Source organism: Pezoporus occidentalis, unplaced genomic scaffold, assembly GCF_034315485.1.
Source record: "Pezoporus occidentalis ecotype Australia unplaced genomic scaffold, CSIRO_AGI_Poc_V1 ctg341, whole genome shotgun sequence".
Classification (NCBI taxonomy): Eukaryota; Metazoa; Chordata; class Aves; order Psittaciformes; family Psittacidae; genus Pezoporus; species Pezoporus occidentalis.
In genome coordinates, this window is record NW_026915387.1 from 501,528 (window position 1) to 519,493 (window position 17,966).

The 17,966-nt window shown below is 47.7% G+C and overlaps 1 protein-coding gene and 1 long non-coding RNA gene across 2 annotated transcripts; one reads left to right on the forward strand and one right to left on the reverse strand.

Annotated features, from left to right (window-relative positions):
* The first annotated feature begins 32 nt into the window (after positions 1-32).
* Positions 33-964, forward strand: LOC134169333 (uncharacterized). Its single transcript, XR_009966860.1, has 2 exons — positions 33-196; positions 655-964. It is a non-coding gene; the product is annotated as an uncharacterized LOC134169333 (long non-coding RNA).
* A 2,382-nt stretch (positions 965-3,346) lies between these two features.
* FBXO47 (F-box protein 47) lies at positions 3,347-15,551 on the reverse strand. Its single transcript, XM_062629800.1, has 12 exons — positions 14,870-15,551; positions 14,603-14,718; positions 12,885-13,091; positions 12,302-12,472; positions 9,522-9,598; positions 8,903-8,980; positions 7,802-7,910; positions 6,733-6,909; positions 6,490-6,636; positions 5,750-5,892; positions 5,239-5,398; positions 3,347-4,300 (listed from the first exon to the last, which is right to left on the reverse strand). The coding sequence occupies exons 3-12, from the start codon at positions 13,063-13,065 to the stop codon at positions 4,179-4,181; spliced, it is 1,365 nt and encodes a 454-aa protein (XP_062485784.1). The 5' UTR covers positions 13,066-13,091; positions 14,603-14,718; positions 14,870-15,551; the 3' UTR covers positions 3,347-4,178.
* Positions 15,552-17,966: the final 2,415 nt, after the last annotated feature.

Consider the following 17,966-nt stretch of genomic DNA (forward strand, 5'->3'; position numbering starts at 1 on the left):
GAGCATCCCTTGTCCCTGCTGAGCACCCCTTGTCCCCACAGTGGGGAGCCTCCCCCCCCGCTCCTCAGCACCATGCTGGATATCTTCATCCTGATGTTTTTTGCCATCATCGGCCTGGTGATCCTCTCCTACATCATTTACATGCTGTAGAGCAGCGCTGGGGACGATGCGGCTCAGCCACCGGGGTGTTTGCCAGGTGAGTGGTTGCTCCTTGTCCCATCGGGCTTGGATTTTTGGGGGATGGAACGCGTCCTGGGAGGCAGGAGAAGGGGGAGGTTTGGGGTTAATGCTGCTGCTCAAGGCAGCTGAGCTCTTCCTGCTCAGGGCTGGAAGGAGGGCACCAGGCTTTGTTCCAGAGCTCAGGCCACCTCAGCCATGCTGCTTCCTCCCCAGCGGCTCCAGCAGCCCCTTCCTGGTTGGAAAAGCTGCTTTAACAGCGCTGCAGCACGAGCTGGTGGCTCCCGTTCCCAAGAGGGACAGAAATCAAATGGCTTCAGGGAGAAGCAAGAAGGGATCCTGGTGCCTCATTCTAAAGGAGGCAAAGGGGGGGTTCGGTGGCTCTGCTGGCAATGGGGGCCTGCAGCTGCTGCCACTGCCCCCATCCCTGCAGCTCTCGGGCCTGGCTCTGACCGGCATCTCCTTTCTCTTCCACAGCCACCACCGCTGCCTGCTCCATCTCCCACAGAAGCTTCTGGAAGAGCATAACCCCGCTGCGAGGAAACGGAGAGCTGAAGGAGGGGAATGGGGTGGTGGGAGCCAGGGGACATCCTGCTGCTGATGTTCCCGGTGCTGGACGCAGCATCCCAGGGGATGAGGACGGTCCTGCTCCCCCTCCCTGCGTGGCTTCCCTTGGGATGAGCGCTTCCGAGGGTTTAGCTTTAGAAAATCCCTTCTATTTTCAAACGAGAGATGTAAAATGTAGAAGGAAATGAAATAAAGAGGAATGAGACGAGGGAGAGAACGCGGCCGATGCCAAACGTGTCCTCCTGCACAGACTGGAGCGTCCCTGAGCCGGGCACTGCCCGTCCCCCTCTCTTGGATAACCTCACCACAGCAAAAAGGAACATTTTAAATAGGATGGGAATTCCTGTGGGATGGAAAGAACGTTTCAGAGCTTCAGTTCCCCCCGCGAGGAGAGGTCTGGGAAGGTGTTTTGGGGCATCAGGAGGAATTTTCCTGTCCTTTTATGAGCTTTTTCCTAACCTTTTACAACCCCCCATGTCCATCCCTGCTCCTCCAGGCAGTCCCACGCTATCCTGTTCTCAGACTGGAAGTCTCATCCTCCTCAAAGACAAAATAATCCCTGGTCTCCCCTGGGATTATTCTGTTCTTAAGCCATAAACACCTGAAATGCCCATGATGGGAAAAGCTCCTCGTGGTTAACCATTAGTTAACCACCACACCAGCAGGGCAAGCAAGTGGGACCCACATAGAACAGGGACCAAAGTGGTCGATGGGACCTTCAGAAGATGCTGTTTGCAGGAAGCAGGGGGATTTCAGAGCCTGGGAATGCTGGATGTGGTCGGTGCTGCCAGCTGAGCGCTTGACACGGCAATTTCCTGTTAGTAAAACTCTGGGGAGAAAGCCCAAGTTGGTGACTCTGGTCCCAGGCGTGTCCTTGGGGTGCAGAGAGCCGAGGCCTGGAGATGGGGAAAAGCTTCTCCTCGCTCCACCACCAAATATAGCCGAAAATGGGAAGCTGGGAGTATTCTGGGAGGAATTTCTTCAGGCATAAGTCATGTTCTCACCAACCTCCCCTCCGTGGGCCTGTGTCTGATGTCAACATCTCAGTGATTAAGAGAGAGTGAGTAAGGAGGAATGCGTGGAATGGAAACTCAGCTGAGTGTGAGACCAGGAGCAGTCATTTTCTCTTACTCCAAGCTCTCCTCTCCCCTCCACGGCCCTTCCACACCCACCAGCAGGGTGGAATGATCCCTTCCTCCCTGTCCCAAGCCAGCCAGCTCCGTGCTGGAGGGTGAAGTGCAGAAGGATGGAGACCACCAGGCAGGAGAAGTGGCTGCAGCAGATGGGATCCAGGGCTCCACACTGGCACAGAGGGAATTTTGCTTCTCACGCTGGGAGGGTTTCAGCTCCTCGTGGCAGCAGTTCAGATTTGACAGCTTTTTCTTCTCCAAGCTCCTCTGGATCCAGGGTTTGTGCTAGCCCAGAGGTGTTCAATCACCAGAGCACATCAGAGGGTGATGCTGGTGATACTGGCTTCAAGTGTGGTGCATTCCCAGGTCAAGCACAAGTGGTTTGTGGAGTCCCACTGGGAAGGGGTTGAGCTTTGGTCCTTGCTGGTGGCAATGCTGGTGTACGTATGAACACTGCAGAAGCCAGCACTGAGCTGGGGTGTGTGCAAGGAAAAGAGCAGTTCATAATGATTAATGACACCATCAATAACTCACAGTGGGCAGCTTTAGCACAACTGGGCCTTCAGCCTGGGGCTGCTGCCGGTGAATCAAAGAACTCCTCCTGTGCTGCTGTGCTGGCCCCAGGGCATCCTTTGGGACAGGCTATAGCCACCGTGTCCTTGTCCCAGGAGAGGAGCCAGGTGCTGATGGGGGAGCTCCTCCAGCCTGGGGGGTGCTTTGTGTCAGAGCAGTGACACACTGGAAACCCAGTGGAGCAGGAAGGTGCAGGACACTGTTATCAATCCATTATTCTGGATTCCACCAACCAAGATGATTTATTGATGGTGATCCCTGTATCTAGAGCAGTGGGACAGTGATTGATCCAGGCAGTAGCATTCCAACACAGCGGCTCCTCAGCTGTATCTCCCTGTCCCTGTATGTGCCCCTGTATTTGCTCCTGGTAGTTTGAGCTCCTTTGGGATCAGTTTGGAGGCACTCAGTTCACTGACAAAGCCTTGGACAAAGAGCCTTGCTTTTGGCTTCCTTCAGAGCCAGTTACACGTAGTTGCAGCGCAGTTGTAGGAATGCAGTGTGCTCTTGCTAACCTTCCAAGAGCAAGGAAAAGGGATGTTGGAAGCGATTCTGCAGACACTCCTCTCAGGAATGGTTTCACCTCTGCCATCTACCGGCACGCTGCAAGGATCCTCAGCGAACAGATATGCCATCCTCACTCCTTAATGGAGTCAGATCCTGCCGGTAATAGCGTACTCACCACGTTGAAGGATCTTTAACGTGCAGGCTGCTGTCACTGGTGAAACCAAGTGGGGGCAGCTGCCATCAGTCGGCTGTCGCCTGCAGCTGAAGCACTTCCGAAGCTGAACGTGGGTCCCTGCAGCTAAAATCTGGTCCTGGAGGAACACAGAAATGTTTGGGTGGAGGAGAGGCTCTTTAATCATCGGAAGAAAAACAGCCACGTTGTAAACAACACAGAGTAAAGTAAGTGCTCTTTATTGTGCATCACATAGGCTTGAAGGCAATATAGGAGAGAACCAAAACCTTTCCTAAGGAGCAAACATTTATGTACCTTAATGAAACAGTGATCTTAGCCTACGTGGGTTTAACGTGTATCTTCCACTCGGCTAAGTCCTACAACAACCCTTCAACAGCTCGCTTCTCACACAAGGCAGGGAGAGGGATCTGAAGTTTCTTGGTTTATGGTTAGAAGGTGCCTGTGGTTTGAGGGGGGATTGCCTTGCTTGATCAAAGGCTGTCAGGAATCACCTCTTCCTGCTAAAGTGGGATGAGGAATATAGAGAGTGCTTCTGTCCCAGGATTAAGAGGTAGTGAGAGCTCTTCAGTGTAGCTGCACTTCTCTACTTACATCTGCCTCTTTCTCCTCCGATTCCCAAGGGAAAGCAAAATGGAAAGATCCAAATATTTTTGGTTCTGAACTAAGATAACATTCTTCAATTTGTGTGTGCCCCTCAAACGCGGAAACGGTGTCATTTTTATTGTGTATGCAAACAGCCACAGTGGGAAAAGAATGCAGGGTATGTTCCCAAAGGAGAGGCCCCCACTGCCTTCCTCAGTGCTGCCACAGAGCAGCCAAAGGCCCAGAACTCCACTGCGAGGTCCCAGCAGCTCCATGAGCTCATTCCACTGGGCTGATGTGTCCCTGGCTCCTCCTGCTGCCGCTCCAGCTCCTGCTGGAATGGAAGTTTTTCACAAATAATTGGACACTGCTTTGAAAAAATGCTTAGGAAAAAAAAAAAAGCTTTGGAAAACCCCAGCAGGATTTGAGCAGAGTCCGGCACACCCGGAGCATCAGGCAGTGCTGCTGCTGGGGCTGACCAGGCTCAGGCATAGGAATTCCTTATGGAAGTTCGCTTGTGCGTTGACAAGGTGAAACAAGTTCAAGAAGCTGCTGTCCTCTTCGTCACGATCCCCTGTCGGAGCAGAGCAAAGCAGTTAGGGATGACCAGTGAAACGAAATTACTTCTCGAAGCTAAGTCTTATTCCCTGTGTGTTTTCAGCAGCCTCTGCTTGGATGTACAAGGCATCAGTTACGGCACCTAAGGGCAGCGCAGCTGAGGAAGCACACTGGAGACTCTCCAACATTTCCCTCACCAGCTTGTCCGAAGATGGACAAGAGCAATTGTGCATTAAGACGCAGGAGCAGGGTGTTCATCTCTCCAGCTTGTTACCATCAGCAGTCTGGAGGCTTTATGGAGGCTGACAAGCTGTGGTACAGGGAGCAACTGCTCAGAGCCCTGGTTTAGGCTCAGCCCAGAAGGATCTTGGGCCTAACGCTTGGTGGGACCTCTTTTAGAAGAGTGTTGCTTCCCCTGGCCATGGCACTGGGAATCTCTGAGGCAAGAGGGACTGGTTAAAATAAATGTCTCTCCCAATTATCATAGGATCCCAGCCTGGTTTGGGTTGGAAGAGACCTCAAAGCCCATCCAGCTCCAACCCCTGCCACAGGCAGGGACCCCTTCCACCAGAGCAGCTTGCTCCAAGCCCCTGTGTCCAACCTGGCCTTGAACACTGCCAGGGATGGGGCAGCCACAGCTTCTCTGGGCACCCTGTGCCAGCGCCTCAGCACCCTCACAGGGAAGAGCTTCTGCCTAAGAGCTCATCTCAGTCTCCCCTCGGGCAGGTTAAAGCCATTCCCCTCATCCTGTCCCTACAAGCCCTTGTCCAAAGCCCCTCTCCAGGTTTCTTGTCAGCCTTTCTAGGTATTGACACTCATGATTACTTATGACATTGATTTTATGATATCAAAGCACTTGAGGCAGCCCCATATTGCTCTGGTGGTGAGGGAAGAAGGAGGCCTGGATGTGGTGCCATGCTGACCGTGTTGCTCCCTGCCCTTGTCAGTGCTTACCAGACAGCACTGCCTGGAGCATGTCCATGATGAGGTGAGCAAAGGCATTCTCCAGACACTGTAGAAAGTAGTTTCTCTCCCCTGGAGTGCTGAAAACGTTGCAGACCTTCTGCATCATTTTTACTGCCCAGTCCATGCAGTACAGGTCCTTCTCACAGACCTGATGGACATGGGGAACATTAGAAACACGCCTTTTATGGTGGGAACAAAACCACAGAAGGCAAGATTAAATCTTAGGATTAAGTGTTGATTCTAATGCATGGCTGTAGCCATGGCCTAGAAAATGAGGGGCTGCTCTCAGGACATAGAGGTTGCTGTTGTGGTTGGCATGCTAATGGAGGACCTGCTCCACTTTCTGCTTTGACCAGAGGGTGAAAGAGTTCCCAAGCCTCTGCCAGGACTTACTCCTGGTACGTAGGAATAGATGGGGCAACAGTTTTCAAGTCTGGGAAAGCAAATCTGGGGGTAAAGAGACAAAAGGCCTGAGCATGCTCTGTTCAGGGGCACTCACCAAGGCCAGGAACACCACGAGCCTGGCTAACTCAGCCACTCGCCCGTTCACAGCTTTACTGGCCATGAACGTGAAGCAGATGTTGTTTCCACTCAGAATGAGCAGCCGAGCATTGTTCTCCATGAGCCACTCCCTGGGAACCACTGCAGGAACCAGAAAGAGTTACAGCCAGCTTTGAACAAAAGAAAGGAGTGCCACAAGAACTGCTCTGAATGACATGAATCTGTGAATCATTGGCTTTGATAGCTAACCAGGACGTGGAGGGGATACCCTCTGGAATGCAGTTGCAGCAATGAAGCTCCTACCAGCAGTGCAGTTAGAGCTCTTCACAATAGCTTTCATGACACAACCTCACCCCAAGCTAACTTTCAGTGTAGCTGTTAACATTGTTCAGTAGATGTTGGCTGGAACAACCATTATGTTTTCAGCTTACACAGCTTGCACAACGTTTCGTCACTAACGGCTAGACAAGACTTGGATTTTAAAAGGTCTGCATGGGTTCTTAAAATACTTCACAATGGGGAAAGACAGCCTGAATTTGTCAGCAGTGCTGGGTTTCTCTCCTCCCCAGCTACTGCCTGGCTTCCATGTGTAATGGCTTTTCCAGTTATGCTGCAGCTACTGTAAGGAATATCACAATCAGCTTCCCCAGGCACCCGTGTGCTGGAAACACACCCACTGCCAGATTTTAGGCCATGAGTGTATAATCCTATGGATTAATGATAAAGGCAAAACCACACCTGACAGCTCATCCACAAGACTGATGACATCGTCTGTTGTCCATTCTCTAGCTTCTGCATCATAGAGCAGTTTAATGGCCTCTGCTAGACCTTTCAGGCTGGCTTCATCTGTTGGTCCTTGTATCATTTTCTTCCAAACCACGTGTCCTGAGCAATATATGAACCACAACTGCTGGTAAGTGACCAAGTGATTAAACAAACTCTGTAAATGGCACACACACACACACACCCCCGACTACTCGCCATCAAGAGAGGACACTGGCCCAAAGATGATGTACAGCAGGCGAGCTTGGTTAACCATGGGCCATGGCTTCAAAATGCGGGTCAGCCAGAACGCGGAGTCGCTGCGATGAACCCAGTGGTTCAACAAGACGCTGCGGCAGTACAACCTGATCCTCAGCTCCAGCTTCTGGGCACTTCCTGGGGCAAAAGAAGGTGGATATTATCCATCCAGTAAGCCTGATGTGATACAGATGATCACTTCCTTCATAGGAAGAAAAAGAAGGATTTTCTTAAAGCTGCACCAGAGCATCGAGAGGGATTGAAGGAAATTCTGGCTCTTTTAGGTACGTTGCACTAATTCAGGCCATAGGATCTATTGATGCAGCATGTGGTACCTTTCTGCAGCAACTCATGTCTAGTTCAAGGGCTCTCAGCTGGATTTTGGTTTCTGGGGTTTGGCGTCAGTAAGTGGAAACAGGAGGAAGGTGTGTATGTGGCTGCAGATAGTGTCCCACAGAAATACCCAGTCCTGTGCTGCATAACATGAGAATTTCTTGAGAGGTGTGTGCCACATCACTGCTGAGTTTTAGAAACATTAAACTTGACTTTTTACTGATTCCCTCTCTTTCTGTGTTGGTTCCTTTCCTGCTGATTTCACTGGTACTGGTGTACAGTCAGGAAGGTTCAAGTCCATGTTACTATTCACATACATACATAACTTATGCATTGGTTTGATAATGGAATGATTCAAAACACCCCAATGCCTCTCAGGGCAACTCTTCTCACTTTAGGGTAAGTGAAAAGCATTAGGGTAACAAAAGCATTTATCTTTGATGCTGGTAAGCAAAAAATACCTCTATCTATCTGTGTGAAGGCCAAGTATTTGCCTTCAAATGCCCATTTTCTGCCTAACATTGGAGCCAATAGAATGTACATGAGTCTGGAAAGGATTGGTGCTACAAGGCTTAGGAGAGTTAAAGCAGTCTCAATTCTAGACACGTTTTGTTTGCAGTAATGGAGCTCCATTTTCTGCCTTTTCCTTTATAGTGTGTTTCGATTTGGTAGGGCTTTTGTCTGCTTTGATGATTACCTGGTTTGCTGCTCACAACTGTCTGTACTTTACGGGCTAAATTGCTCAGCTCCCAGAGGAAGTTAAAAACCCGGTGACACTCCAGTTCATCCCAGCCTGCTGTTAGGATCTGAAGGTTACAAAAGAGAGGGGGTAAAAATGAAGAGATTGAGCCCTAGATGTCCATCACAATGCCATTTCTCCTATTGGATCAATGCAATCTGTCCTGCAGTTTCTCAGGACAGGGAGGGAAGGTGTCATACCTGCAGTGTGGTGCCTGCACAGCTCCTTCCTTATGAGCAAAGGGAAACCATTATCTGCTATAGAGGGGCTGAGCATTATGCCAGAGGTTGTGCTTAAGCTTAACGCAGCCCAGAATCAAAAGCTGCCAATGGTGTCCCACATTCAGGGCCAAGATCTTAGTTTGGAACCTTATGTGGAGAAGTACAGAAAGGGATTTGCTACAAAGACAAATGTCCCAGCACAAATAATTATCTGTAGCTCTTAACCACAGAAAGATAATACAGGTTTTGGTATTATCAAAGCCTTTCTTGCTGCATGTGTATAGAACACGTGTAACACAAGTTTCTAAGACTTAAATGCTTTTTAAATGGGCTCAGGGTGCCTGTTCTTTTCAGAGAGAACTTCTTTCTGTATTTTGTTTTACTGTTGCTCTCCACTAAAGCCTCCACTATGGCAATTCCAGCACTTCTCTATCAAACATCTCAAGTAGTGTTAAGAAGCCCAACCCGGAGTGTTCTACTGCATCTTTGCAACCACAGCAGTCATTACGGTAAGTAAGCCTCTTGAGCTGTGAATTTGAAGCTGTGTAATCAAATGTTCTCCTTCTCCCATGTCATCTTAGATAATAAACGGCTAATCAAGATCCAGACTGGTTGGTAATGGAATCCAAACCAAGGAATTCCCAAGTCAAATCAGCAACTTTAACAAGCAGAAAAGAAATTTGGGGAACTGTGTGAATAAATACCTTCCCCCTACATCCCAAGGCTCAAAACCATCTTAAACGTCTAAATAGCTTCCAAACCCACAGATTAATTTAGAAAACTGCCTCATTTTTCTTTTCTATTTGGGATACTTGCCTTGTCTCCATAGATACTGTACCTGTAAAAATACTCCATAACACTGTAATCCCAAACAATGCAGAGGACTTGGACAACCATTAAGTTTGAAACAGGAAACCTGGAAGGGCAAAACATTTGTGATTTATCTGGCTAGAAGCTAATTCCTGTGATTGAAAATTCTCTGTGCTACCTATGGGCATCAATACTGATTCAAAAGACTCAGAGGACTCCCTTATTGTATAAGGAAACAAATTATCGTCCCTATGTCAAGGCTTAGCATTAAGTCCAGAACTGTGATCAAAAGGGTGTGCAAATGGTCTCTAAGATGAGCAACCCTGTCTCCTCCAGGAGAGTCACATTCCTGGAAGAGCTGTGCTCTTCCTCTGCAACATTTCTAGTAGTCCACAAAGTGAAGAGAAGCTGAAACCCACTGCTCTTGGAATATGAAATCTCTGCAGAACAGCCTTGGTCTAGGCTGGCTTAGGCTTTCCTCTTGTTAAAGAGAGACTGATTTCAAATCAATAAACTCATTGCACAGTAGTAATAAACTTCAGCAAAGGGACAGTAAAAGGCATCATTCAACATTAAGTGCTTTATAGAAATGGTGTTGTAAGTGCAAGGGACAATTAGAAGCAGTAGTGAAAGGACCATGAACTTACTCCTGAGAGAACCTTGTGGATGTACTTCAGCCTCTCTTTAGTAGGCAGGAGAAGCGTGCATCTTTTAAGCAACAATCCTGTGAGCAGAACAAACACATGCATGTTGTCAGTACAGCCACACAGCAGAGGTGCTCCTCAATGAGCAGAAGTGCTCCCATCACACGTATCCAACACACCATCCAGAAAAACTGCTGTGAGGCAACAAGAGCAGCACACAGAGTAATTTGTGCTTTGGAGGAGAGGTGCACCCTCTTGTAGCAGAGACATCTTTTACTAGAGAAATGTTGTCAGGGCTTCCTAGGCCATAACTTGTTTATTGTGTTGTTGCAAAATCCCCGTTAGCCACAGTTGGAGCCCTATAAAAATGACTCTATTGGTTTTAGAATTACAGCAGTTAAAAATACTGGAAAGAAATGTTACTCGTTGCACCTCTTCTAACAGTTCCCTGGGGAATGCTGTTTTCCCCTTCTATCATGGAAAGACGAGCTTCCCAAATTGTTTTCAAGATAGCCACGTGCTCTAAAAGGAAAAGATTCTAAATGGTGTGAATGTAAAACGTAGCTAAGGGGTGGAATTCTTTTTCCTCTACAGGACTGAAATGGTCCATTTAGGATGTCCAAGTCTGGAGTTCATTATAGTGTGGAACAGCTACCCTACTGATAGAAAAGAGGTTAACAGCTTGCTTTTCAAAACCTTTTACCAGAATTGTGTATATATATAGTTAATTAATCAAGAAATCCAAAGAAAAGCATGTGCTTTGTACTTTTCAGGGGGAGGGAAAAAAGAGGAAACCTTTTTTGTCTGAATTGTCAGTCTCCCAAATAACACACAGCTTCGCCAATGTCAGAAAGTGCTTTCTGCATTCACTGTGGTTCCAAAGTGACTCTTTCTTTCTTTAGCAGGGTGTGAGCATTCCTGTGTGACAGACATCATTTATTCATCAGCCCATGACAGCGTCCAAAGCTCAATCAAGTCAATTTGCTCTGGACTATAATAGGCTTCAGAGAGATGTCCCAGACAGGCATCAGCAGGGGGAATTCTGGTGGGTGAAAGGGTTGAGCAGAAGGTGCTGCTCCTCGGTTTGCTCAGCAGAATCCCCCCCTGTGCAGAAGGACAGGGCCATGATCATTTAGAACTCAAGTCTCTTTTAAACCATGGCTGGGATTCTGACCCCATTATAAGCATTGGAAGATTTTACTGTGCACTTGAGTGGAGCCAGACCCCTGTGAGGTTAAGTGACATTTATGTACAGTCCCTGCTCAGGCTCTCTGAATGGCAATGAGTTTTTTCCATTGTATCCAATCTTTTCTGCTGTAAAGTGAATATTGATTTTGCAACTGATCTCTGAACAAAAACGTACTCTTGAATCTTCCACTGATGACACAGATATTGCCAGTGATCTTTATATTTTGAGTATGACATTGGTTTACTACTAGGCCTACTATAGTGTTCACACCTACATCCAAATAGCAAGTTGCCGTTTTGTGTGTGTCAAACTAATTTTGACATTTATTTTTAGGTTTTTTTTTAAGAATTGTAAGTTTTCAGGCTTCATTTTAAAATAAACCACTAAGATTACTTTAAGATACCTCAAAACCTACAAGGATTGCTTACAATAGGAGCTCTTTGGTCTGAATGACTTTAACAGTGTTCCGTTGCCTTTATTTAATGTCTGAAGTTCAAACTGTACTTATAATTCCACAGCTAACCATGGCATCATTTTATTTCTCTGTCAGCTATCAGAGAGGTAACACTAAATAGCTGTGGGTGAAATCATGTTATAATTTCATTTGCTTCCCTGATAGAATGCCTTAGAATGAGTTAGAATAAGTGTGTTTTAAACGTTAGCAGAAAAGTTAAAAAGCAAATGGGTTTGGATTTGAGGCTGCACAGCGCTCCTCCTTACCACATAACCCAGGTCATTCTGATCTGTTTCTATTAGCAGGAGGTCTGAGCAGCTGGAACAAAGAACATGTGCATCTTTTCACCCAGAAAGAGTTTGATTAGCACACAGGACACCATGACAGCCAAAGCACAGACATTTTCACATTGCCCTTAAGCTGAGAGTGAGAGGAAAATGTGTTCTCCATGCCTTTTTGTCTCTGAACTCTGAGCCAGAGCTGCCAAAGAGAGCTGTAATAGCTGACAAGTGAGAGAACATTTTTATGATGAGCATGCTTCTTTCCTAAGGAGTGGAATGTGCTCTGGAATCCATCTCAAGGAGACTGTCAAGCAGTCTTCCCGATGGCAACTGTCCTTGGTCACTTTAGAGTTAGGCTGGCTTTAAGTGCTGCGGCTGCATTTCCCACACTGAGGAATGTGAGCTACTCCGGAGTGCTCCAGGAAGGCAGCCTGAGCAGCCACATTCCTTGCTTCAGGCAGTGTGGGGCCTGGGAGCCTGGGTTCCTGCTGCAGTTTCCAGTGCTGGTGGCCAAACAATCTATATTTGGAAACACCTACTACTGAGAGCTGATCCTCTGCCCAGCCCCTGCTTGCCATTTAATAGGGGGGGAAATAAAACCCGACACAGAGGAGGCAGAATATACATTCTTTTTCCATAACTAAGAGGCTTTGGAATCATTTCAGGTAATTCCTCCCACCTCCCCTGGCCAGTTAATGGAGCAGGCTATTTGGCACCGAGAGGAACTTCTCTTTCAGAGGGAGCTGCACAAATGATTTGGGCCATATCTTCAGCATTTTACTGATCAATGCAGAAAACAGAAGAAACCTTTTAACCGAGCTCAGTTCTCTAATCTTTACCATTTGCATTAAAGGATCACCTAGAGATCTGTAGTGCTCTAAAATATAGGATCCTTCTCCCTTGCCAGGTAGCTCAAGGTTATGGAAGTCTCGCAGTAACAGCCTTTGGTTTCCTGCTGAGGTTGAGATGTAATTCATAAGGTGGTTGCTGATGGTTTTCGACACCATGCTCAGCATGCTGATATCCTTCACTGAAAAGGCAAAACCCAGTATACTTGTAATTCTTCACAGCAAGAAAAAGGTTAGTCAGTAACTTGATCTTCCTCAAAAGTAGGCCAAGATATAAGATTTATCTCATATATACCAAAATTTAATTAGTTTATCTCTTTTGCTAACAAACTGTAGTCATCAGAAATGGAGAGATCTAATAATGGAGAGACATAATAGGCAAAACCCACTTCAAATAATTTTTCATTATCATTTACATTTTTGGTCATTTGGTTCTGCATACATAAAAGCTGAAAATTCAGAGAATAACTCACATCAAATGGCTTCACCCAGGTAAAAGCTAAACCACTTTACATAAGAATGGATTTTTCTGAATGGGAAACTTGTGGTAATCTTCAGACACTGGAAGGGAGATTTTTCTTATCAGATTCTCACCTGAAAGATAATTCAATATCATTTGAAAGATCTCTAGTGGAAGTGTTTGAAAATATCCAAGTGTTGACAGAGATTGGGAGTGTGTGTCCGAGGGGTTGCAGCGCTGACTGGAGCGACGGGTGCTGCGCCTGTATTTCTGATTCGGAATCAAGGTGTAGCTGGTCCCTGGGGTGGAGGTCATTGTCCTGTCAGTCCCATCAATTGAACCTGGAGAGAAAACATGGAAGTCTGTCATAACAGAGGAAGAAAATACCATCCCCGAACCTAGGAGGAAATGGCCGCATTGTCGACACTGCGATGGAGCGTGAAAATCTGGTCATATGCATAGGATAAGGATTTGCTTTAGTTTAGTGCAGTGATGTTTAATTTACTAAGTGATGTTCTAATTCCATGCCTCAGAGAACGGAGTATTCAGCTGATTTTAAAGGAGGAAAAGATAAAAGCATGGGGGTCATCCTTTGAGTGCGACATCGGGAAGATGAGAAAATAGTTCTGAAAGGAAACTCTTGAAGTGCATGTGATGGTACAAGCTGCAGTGGTTAACTAAGTTCTCTTACCTTGGTACACCAACTATTCAATAGAATAAGATGAAGTTCTAGGGATGTTATTGAAAGGACTGTCATGTTACTTGATTCCTCTAGTGATAGCTGTTTATACACAGTTATACTACTTACACAGATGCTTGCATACGACAAAAAAAAGGGATTAAAAGTAACAAAGTGATGCTTCAAATCATTTTTTTCTGCAGCATTTAAGTTGGCACGTGGCTTGATTTCATATAATGACATATATATTTTATATCATGACATATATATTTCATATAATGACATATATAGTCCATATATGTGTGATATACACATGTGAACAAAGAAAACCAATGAGCCAAGCTCTCCCAGAATCCTGAGGGCCTGAAAGGAATGAGCTTTAAAAGATCAATACCTAAGCTCTTTTGCTTTGCTTTCTGGTTTCTGAGTCCCTAGAACAGGCCCACCTCACCTTGTCAAGCAGCAGTGAGAGTTAGTGCCTCGCTACCTCGAGTCTTATTCTTTTTAACAGAGATTTTTCACACTGTTTCTTGATTCCAGCAGCTGAGGCTCCAGGGAAATTGCCACGGAGAATGAGTGCTGCAGTGTAATTACAAGAGCTGGCAGCGCTGGTAGCAACAGAACTGGACCCCATCCAAGCTGCAGTGCAACATCCCAGTTGCCATCAGTGGGAAACACACTTGGAGAATAGGCCTCATTGTTTGGAAGATTAAAAATTGACAAAAATTACAGCAAACGAGTTCCAAACATCCTTCATGTTTCTTACGAAAGCCTGCAGAGCCAGACCTCTCTAATGTGCCACTGAGCAAAATTACCACATCCACAATGGAAGCACTGTTTGTCCTGACAACTGCAAGAATACAGGCCATTTCATTAGCAGTGTTACAAATGGGTTTGGCTGGCTCAGGCCTGGGTGTTGGATAGAGTTTGCATTGTGCAGTTAAGGAGGTTATACTTCACTGGAAGCCTTTTTCATTTTGGTATGGTTTAATTCTAGCTTCTAAGCTCCAAGCTTAAACTTTCACAAGGCTCGTGAGCCAATATAACTGCTCCTAAAATTAGTGTTTCATTAAGCTTTTGCACTGCCTGAGACAGAAAACTACTGTAACACCTTTAGGAACAATCAAGAAACCACTTACAGATAAACATAGGTGTACATGGATAAATGTTTACCTTCTAAAAGCAAAGGCTGAAGTCAGTTGGAAATGTATACTCACAAGTGTGGGTTGAAGACAGCTTGAATTCCTTGTGCACAGTGCACAAAGCAGCTCCACCCCTCTTTATAACCACTAAAATGCGTTCAAGACGGGCTAAACCTGATACATATTTCAGATTCATACTTTAGACATAAAGTTGCAGCCCTATGCTACTTTCTTTTCCTCCCCACTCCCCTTCCCGCGCTCAGCAGGACTGTACTTGGGAGGATTTATGGCCTCTTACCTCGGGTCTGCAATTGTGTTATAGGGAAGGATAAAACCACTTTGCCACCAGGGAGGTTTTCAGCCGAATTCAGCCAATTCTGATCTGTTCCCGTTCAATTTGATCGAAGTGGAATTGACTCCCACTATTCGAACCTAGAGACGAGCTAGATAAAAAGAACATAAATAAACCCGACTACAAACAGGGAGTTTCAAAGCCAAAAGCTTTAGAGACTTTTACTGAAAGCTCCCATATGCTTCCTCTTTGACTTAACGTGGGGTTTTCTTTCTGAGGGAGTTCAGCCAGAGCAGGGCCATGGTGTGTGCATCCCCATCTGCTTGCCGGGATATGGCTTGTTTAGAGAACTGCTTAATCCAGGCTGGAAATTGAAAGGTAAACGTTAAATATTTAACAAACTAAACTCAGAATATCAGCCAGGAAGGGTGGCCTTATTTGTTGCTATAAGCTGATCTGTTTACGGAGCAGAAAGCAGCAACTCCCAATGCAGAAAGCAGCAAATCCCAATGTTTCTTGTTCCGGAGCAGTCGCTAACCGCCCGCTAATGGATGCGCTGTTGTCCTGGTGCCCCGTCTTAGGGTTTGGCAAACATTTATTGCTTACTTTGGAGATGGCTTTGGAACATTTCCTCACAAAGAGCACCGAGCCATTTGCTTCAAATATTAGCTCCAAAGGGGATTTTTTCCCCCCCCTTATTTCTTTAGGTTTTTCCTTCTCAGTGCACAAAGGCACGGGTTCAAGTGAGGGAGGACAAACCTCGAGGGCCCTGCTTGTCCTTGTACCCCCCCCAGCCCACACACAGTGCACAACCCCTATCATTTCCCTTATGCTAAAGGCATAACTACATCTTAAATACCTCACTACGTCCTTAAACGACTTCCATGGGGCTGCTAGCGCGGACTGAAAGCACCTCGGGAAGGGGATAGCCACGAGCCCAACGCAGAGCTGAGGGAAGCCTGCCCCTGCTCATGGCGGCTGCGGGGAGGGAGGACCCTTCCCCACCAGGGTCTGCATGGAGGGGGAGCACCCACCCCTGCTTGCTTCTCCCCTCACGCTGGGTTTGCCCTCATCGATGCAGTAAGTTATGCTTGTCCTTCGGGTTGGGTTTAGCCAGGCCATGACACACCATTAGGCCGAAGAACCAGCTAGGCCGCGCTCCCCTCCACCCCCCCTCACAGCCCCCCCCCCCCCCCAAAAAAGGGGGACCTGCACCCCCAAACCTCCCCCAGGCACTAAAGAAGGTCTCAAGTTGATGCTTGCTTACAAAGAGCACCATAGGAGCCATGTTTTACCTCAGGGATGAGCCCTGTCCTCAACAGCCCCCCAGGGCCGGGGCGCCTGCGTCTGAGGGGAGCCACAGGGGTGTGGGGTGAGGGGGGGGGGGGGAGAGGAAAAGAGTATTATTATTGTTATTATTATTATATTATTATTATTATCAATCATTTAAAGCATGATTTCAGCCACCCATCGCTCCCTCGGGGGCTGAAGTGGGTCTGTGTGGGTTACTGTGGGGCAGACGTGCTTGCCAACACTGGCATAAACCAATGCAGCTTGTCAATGGGAGGGGCGGGAGGGCTGCGGTGCCCGGGGGGCAGCCGAGGGGTGCTGCTGCGGGGCTGCGCCATTACCGTGCTTTAATAACCCATTAATGACTTAATTTCATGCTAATTAGTTTGTAAGGATGACTTTCCCGCCTTTCCGCCCGCTGCCGCTTTCAAAGCGGGGTGGGAGGCCAGGGAGCGCCTCGGCCTCCTGATGAATAATTAATGAGGTCCCCACCAATCCGCAGCCGGAGAGCGCGGCGTGGCCACGCCCCCCTCGTGAATAATTAACGCCTTTGGGCCGCCATGTCAGCAGCAGCGGCGGGGGGGGGTGGTACTGGTGGGGCTGCGGGTTCGAGGCTGGCCTCGGCTCCTTGTGGGGCGAGCGGGCTCCTTGTGGGGTGAGCGGGCTCCTTGTAGGGTGAGCGGGCTCCTTGTGGGGCGAGCGGGCTCCTTGTGGGGTGAGCGGGCTCCCTGCGGCGGTTCGGTGTCCGCGGGCCTCCCACCGGGGTGAGTGGTTGGTGACGGGCTCTGAAGTGCAGTGGGGTTTGTGTGTGGGCACATGGGTACCACCAGGAGCATCTCTGCAGGTTACGGGTTTTAGGACGCCTATGGAATCATGGAATGAATCCCAGATCGGTTTGGGTTGAAGGGACCTTAAAGCTCATCCATTTCCAACCCCTGCCGTCTCAATCTCCCCTCTGGCAGGTTAAAGCCATTCCCCTTGTCCTGTCCCTACAGGCTTCCTGTATCCCCTTTAGGCACTGGAGCTGCTCTAAGGTCTCCTGTATGTCTTGGGACAAAGCTATAGCGTTGTAAATTAAACCCATGGCACAACATCAGTTAGCAGAGGCTGTGCTGCGTGCACCAAGCAGTTGGGAATCGCTGTGCAGCAGGGAGGATGCTTGTGCTGTGAAGCAGCGTTGGCCCGTGGTGCTGCGATGCGAACACCGTGGCAAGCCGCCGTGCTTTGTGTAGGGCAGCGAGCAGTTGGTATTCACTAAAAAGCTCGTTTAAAATAACGATTTCCTTTTACAAACCCTGCCTCCGAGGTAGCTACCTATAAATAACTGCTTCTGTCGGGGATAAGTGAGTGAAACCCTCGGGAGAGGTTTTCCTGCTGCTCCCAAGGCACTTCCCATACGATGGCAGCAGAGGGCTGCAGCTCGATTAAAGGACTGCTCCCTGTAGGGTTTTCTCCCCCTCAAAGACTGTTTGGGTTGGAACTTCATTGGAGGAAGAGCTTTCCTTAGCGAAACTGGAATAGCAACGAAGCAAAGGTCACGCCAAACCGAATGAGGAATGGTACGGCATCATTTGGTGTTAATGATAAATGATAATGCTGCTTAAAGGAACGGCGTCGAGAGTGGGAATTACGATGATGGAACCCCGATGGCAGGATTTTTGCTGAGGAGGTGAATTAGACAAACGTGCCTCCAAGGCATCATCACAGCCTGAGCAGACAGCGGGGCAGCACCAGCTACGTACAGCCTAAAGCCTTGCAGTATCCCTCTTCCTTTTGCCGTGTGGGAGACAGCCAGCAGTATCCCTGCCGACTA